The sequence below is a fragment of the Oryzias melastigma genome, linkage group LG14 (genome assembly GCF_002922805.2).
Source record: "Oryzias melastigma strain HK-1 linkage group LG14, ASM292280v2, whole genome shotgun sequence".
Lineage (NCBI taxonomy): Eukaryota > Metazoa > Chordata > Actinopteri > Beloniformes > Adrianichthyidae > Oryzias > Oryzias melastigma.
Window position 1 is genome coordinate 10,441,912 of NC_050525.1, and position 5,302 is coordinate 10,447,213.

General features: G+C 36.9%; 1 protein-coding gene across 1 annotated transcript in view; it reads left to right on the forward strand.

The window, feature by feature from the left end:
* Positions 1–2,116: 2,116 nt before the first annotated feature.
* LOC112142773 (T-box transcription factor TBX3) overlaps positions 2,117–5,302 on the forward strand; it is a 6,391-nt gene continuing 3,205 nt past the window's right edge. The window contains exons 1-6 of the mRNA XM_024266345.2: positions 2,117–2,409; positions 2,480–2,747; positions 2,836–2,982; positions 3,080–3,156; positions 3,231–3,403; positions 4,267–4,673. Of these exons, the coding sequence (XP_024122113.2) occupies positions 2,117–2,409; positions 2,480–2,747; positions 2,836–2,982; positions 3,080–3,156; positions 3,231–3,403; positions 4,267–4,673 (1,365 nt within the window). The remainder of the gene's footprint in view (positions 2,410–2,479; positions 2,748–2,835; positions 2,983–3,079; positions 3,157–3,230; positions 3,404–4,266; positions 4,674–5,302) is intronic.

Here is a 5,302-nt window from a genome sequence, read left to right on the forward strand (position 1 = left end):
CTGATACCAACACCAAGCCAACAACAAATGTCAACTTTCACTGAAGTCTTACAGTAAACATTTATTTCTGTTGCATTCGTAGTTGCTCGGCTTGTAATGTACAGAGAGGCTCTTCTAAGACTTGGACACCCTGAGTCACTGAGATGTGAATGTGCATTTTCAGTACAAAGATGCCTGATTAATTAATCAGAGTTAAGTGGATTAACAAACACATAAAAAGCCAAACAAACAAACAAACAAACAAAACACATTTCCATGAAAATGGAAATGGAGAAAAAAAATCAGCTCTTCAAAAACAGGAAGTCCTTTGGAAAGACAACTTTACATTTGCTGAGGACTCATTTAAAAGATTATGGCTCACTAATTGGCTCAGGAACTTTGCTTTTGCTCTGTACACACGCTCATAATTACAGACCAGCACTTAAAGTATTCCTTTAACTTTTTTTTTTTTTAATCTACAAAATATGTTCACATTGTATTTTTTTTCACTAGAAAGATTAAAACTTTTTTATTATTATTTCTTGCATATCCAGATAGAAATTATACTTCTTTTTGTGTCAATCCTGTTATTTCTTTTCTCAAACAAAGTATGAACCTTCTTAAAGAAGTATAGTAAAACCAAAAATTTGGAGTACAGCAGACGAGAGCTACCTCCATAGGTCTCCACTTACTTGTGAATGGTGTATACATTTCTAAATCTATTATTTACCTGACTGATTTTAAGTGTGCACAAACTGTTCTCAAATTTTTTCGACTTAAACTCATATTTAGATATACATTTTGAAGGTTTTGAGTATACAGCCTTAATGATTACATCCGTATATGTTAAGCATAGATATAAGTCAAGAACAATTGAATCAAAACTTTTAGCCCAAAAATGAAAGAGAAGGTGCTAATAGAGGGTGGGGGAAGCCACTGCATAGAGTTAAAGTTGAGTTTTGAAAGACTATGCAGGAGTGGGAAAACTAAGCCCATATGCAGTCTGTTAAACTATTTTATCTAGCCCACCAAAATGGAATAAATTATATTGATTAACCTGATTCATTTTTTTTTTGTGTTTGTAATTCTGGAATTGCGCTCAAGAAAAATGACTGAAAAAACACACATGAATGTCAGAAAAACAACAAAATCTTCCAATAGCTCATGAATGCAGAATAACTTTCTGCATTCAAAATAAAGTCAAAGTATTTGTATTTTCCCCTTAGAACCCGTTGGTGCAATGGTGCATATTTTTAGATTTAGCTTTCTTTCAAGCAGAAACAACAGAAAAAAAATTCTGTAAGTAAAAAAAAAGCGTCTAAAAAAGGATTTAAATAATATAATAATATATATAATAATATAATGGAAGTGAACTTAGTCATAAATAACTTTCTTTCTGTCTCTTAAATGAGAACAAATTCATAGTTTTGAAAAAATAACAACTCAAATGTGTTTTTTTCCCCAAACATATTTAATTTTCAGTCAAAGTTTAAGCACGTAGTGAATTATCAAAACACTCTGGTCCGGTCCTTGTGTCAAATTTTAGCACCCTTTGTCGCAATAGTCAAAAAGTTTGCCCACCCCTGGACTATGGTGTTTATGATTTAACATGGAAGAAAAAAAATATTTAAAACATTCATATTAAGACAGACCATTATTGAACTAATTTCCAGGTTAAGAAAGACGGTGAAATTCTAAAGAAAATGATGGGACACATTTTTTGGCCATTTTTATGTTGTAAAAACATAAATATGTCAGAGGTCACATATTTTTGATTATTTTTCATTTAATTAGTGTAAGTCACTTAACATTTCAAGTTTCACACGCATGCGCACATGCACTTTTTTGTCTTTGTGTGCCAAGTGCAAAGCAGGACAGACCCGTGGCTGCGCACTGAGGAAACGTAATCTCCATCATTCCTGGGGCGCACCATCTTTACGCACTGCTCCTGCGTGCGCATCCCTCTCACTGATGCCTCCACTTTTGGATCTTAGCGTTTGGAAATGAAGAGATTCAGTCACGGCAGCTATAAACCTTGCTGAAGACAAATCCACAGACTAAGAAAAAAGTGCAGCAAACCCACTGATAGGAATCGTCAGTGTGGGAAACTTTTGAAAAGTTTTTTTTTGGAGCATCCATGGCTTACCATCCTCTCCAGCTTCGTCCAGCGCATCCCCTGACCTCCCCAACTCTGGTTCGCGGCGCGCAGCCGTCATTTCTCTCCACAGCGACTCTCCCAGATGCCGCCTGGATCTCCGGGTCCCTGTCGGCGCACCCCGCGGGGCTCCCCGCAATCCACCCGCAAACATTGGAGAGCCCGCAGCGAGAAGAGTGGCTGGATGATGACCCGAAAGTGACCCTGGATTCCAGGAATTTATGGAGCCAGTTTCACAAAATGGGGACAGAGATGGTTATCACAAAATCAGGGAGGCAAGTTTGGCACGTCTAAGAGTATAATTTGACTATTTTTGTGACTTACTTTTTTACTCTGTCATCATAGGAGGATGTTTCCACCTTTCAAAGTGCGCGTAGAAGGACTGAATGAAAGAGCCAAATACATTTTGCTGATGGACATAGTGTCTGTTGATGACTACCGCTACAAGTTTCAGCACTCCCGCTGGACAGTGGCCGGGAAAGCGGATCCGGAGATGCCAAAGCGCATGTACATCCACCCGGACAGTCCATGCAGAGGCGAGCAGTGGATGAGTAAGCTGGTTGCTTTCCATAAACTCAAACTCACCAACAATGTCTCAGACAAGCATGGATTTGTAAGCAAACTGAGTGATTCATCCTCATTTGAATTCAAATTATGTATTTTAGGTAATAAATCATTTTTTATATGTTTTTTCCCTCCAGACAATTCTCAATTCAATGCACAAATATCAGCCCAGATTCCATTTAGTGAAAGCCAATGACATAAGGAAGCTTCCATACAGCACATTCCGGACATACGTTTTCCCAGAGACAGAGTTCATTGCTGTCACTGCCTATCAGAATGACAAGGTAAGCTTGTTCTCTTCTATAAAAATCCTGATGTTAGACTCCTCGACTGAAGTTTTTCTGAAAAGTGAGCCTTCTAAAATTGTCCTTTTTTCACCAGATTACAAAACTGAAAATCGACAACAACCCTTTTGCTAAAGGATTTAGGGACACGGGGAATGGGAGACGAGAAAAGAGGTGATTTGCAGCTTTTATTGGTGGCAAATTTTCAAAAAGCACATTTTTAATCTCCTACAATTGGTTTTCCTCAGGGGTTCCCAGTTGAACATGTCTTTGCTACAAGAGAACCAAAGTGATGCATATGACTGTGCTGATTCAGAGGATTCCTGTGAGCAGCCCGACACCAGTGAGGCTTTATATTCTCCTTTGGAGCTGTTGAGCAGCCCTCTCATCTCCACACCCACTCACCAAGGTGGATTAGCAGGTACCAGAATGCATGCTCCTCAGCAGCTTGCAGCTGTTTGCAATAGACATTGCACACATCATTTCATTAGATTACATAAAAAAGCAGACAATTGGATTTGGTTTTTCTTAGATTTTGCAAGCAAAAATTAAAATGTGTTAAGACAAAAGCAAAAAAAAAGGTAATGCATGCTCCATATTTATTCACTTTAAATACCCACTTTGATGAAAATTGAGTTTTTGGTGTTTTAACATATTCTTTTAGCATTTTTTCATGATGGAGGACCTAAAAACTAATGGGTTTTTTTTCCAAAAATTAAACTTAAGTAAGTATATCTTCATTCAAATGATTCTCAGTCAGGAGTAGATGATAAAATGTGGCTGGAAAAAGCTTGTAGATGCTATGTAGAAACTACAAAAGCAAGACACAACTTCCCTGCTCCATTTCAATGCATCCACTTGGAAACAATGTCTTCGTTTTCCTCGCCAAAGCGGCCATCTGGCTCTAAACTATACAGTTGAAATGCTCTGATATTGCTCGCCATTTTTTTTGCAACGTCAATAGGGGTGTTAGGGACTGTAAGCAAGTGGGAGAACGTGTCAACAGATAGATGATGGGAAGTAGGGGCAGGCTTACTGTCTCGCCCACGACAAAGGTGAATTTCTAATGAACTACTGTTTATGCAGAAGCTTTGACTCAAAAACTATTTTTTTTTTAATTTTACCAACAAATGGCATAAACCCAATTTTAAAAGCATTAGCAAAGGATAATAAAATTAATTGTTTTATATATATATATATATATATATATATATATATATATATATGTATTTCAGATTGATTTCATGAAGATCTGAACATATTTTATTTTTTTTTTTCCCATAGAAGAGAGCAACATCGAGACTGATTCAGAAACTGACTGTCCCGCTGAAGCCAGCTGTTCTGGTCCTGCACCTCCAAGTCTCAGCAGAAAAGAGAATAAGTCAGATCAGAGTAAATTCAGCAACTTTGGGGATTCGACAATGGACAGAAAAAGAATATCAGATGATCAGCACATCATGGATTCTTTAGAGAAGCGAATCAAAACTCAGGTCTTGCCTGAGATGATGCAGCCCTGGGGGTCATCATTGTTTATTGATGATCCCTGTCGAACTGTGGACCTGTCAAGTGTGGGGACTCAGCCTCTTCTAAGGCTTGAGAAACGTTTGCTTTTACAACCTGGACAAATGACAATGGGGCCAGTGGGTTTTTCCTCCCGAGGCTTTGGACCAGGAGTTTCTTCTTTTCCCAGAGTAAGTGACTTATCCAGTGCTGCTAAGAGATTTGTACTGAAGTCACACCTGTCACATCACTGCTCATTCTAAACAGAGCTATATGTAAAGTGCTTATCATTTAGAAAACAAAGTTAAGATGAAAGATGGCTAAGTTATTTATTTTCTGTAAGGATTTATGTTCACTCTAAGCAATATTGGTATTTATAACATTTGTTCAGCATTAATCAAAAAAAAGAGAAAAAATATCTGATCCATTGAACCAAGGAACCATATGCTAAAAAAATCCAAATACGTCTGCGTCCCGTTGTTCTGGCCTATATTAAAAAAATATGATAATAGGATTTATTGATTGTTGATTTATGATGCTCTGGAAGTTAATAAAGAAGTGTTAGCAAACAAATCCATCAAGAAACATGAAAAAAATGAAACTAAACAAACCACATTAATTCTTATTAAAACAATATGTTATTTTGCTCAGAAAATAGTTGTAATAATAAAAAAATTATTCTGAAAATATATTTTCAATTTTTTTGCAAAAATTACAGGATTCCTTTATTTAATTACTGAACGATTTTATTATGAAAAGGTTTATTGGTCTTTTTTATTCATCCATCCATCCATCTTCTTGACCGCTTCTTCCCTTTCGG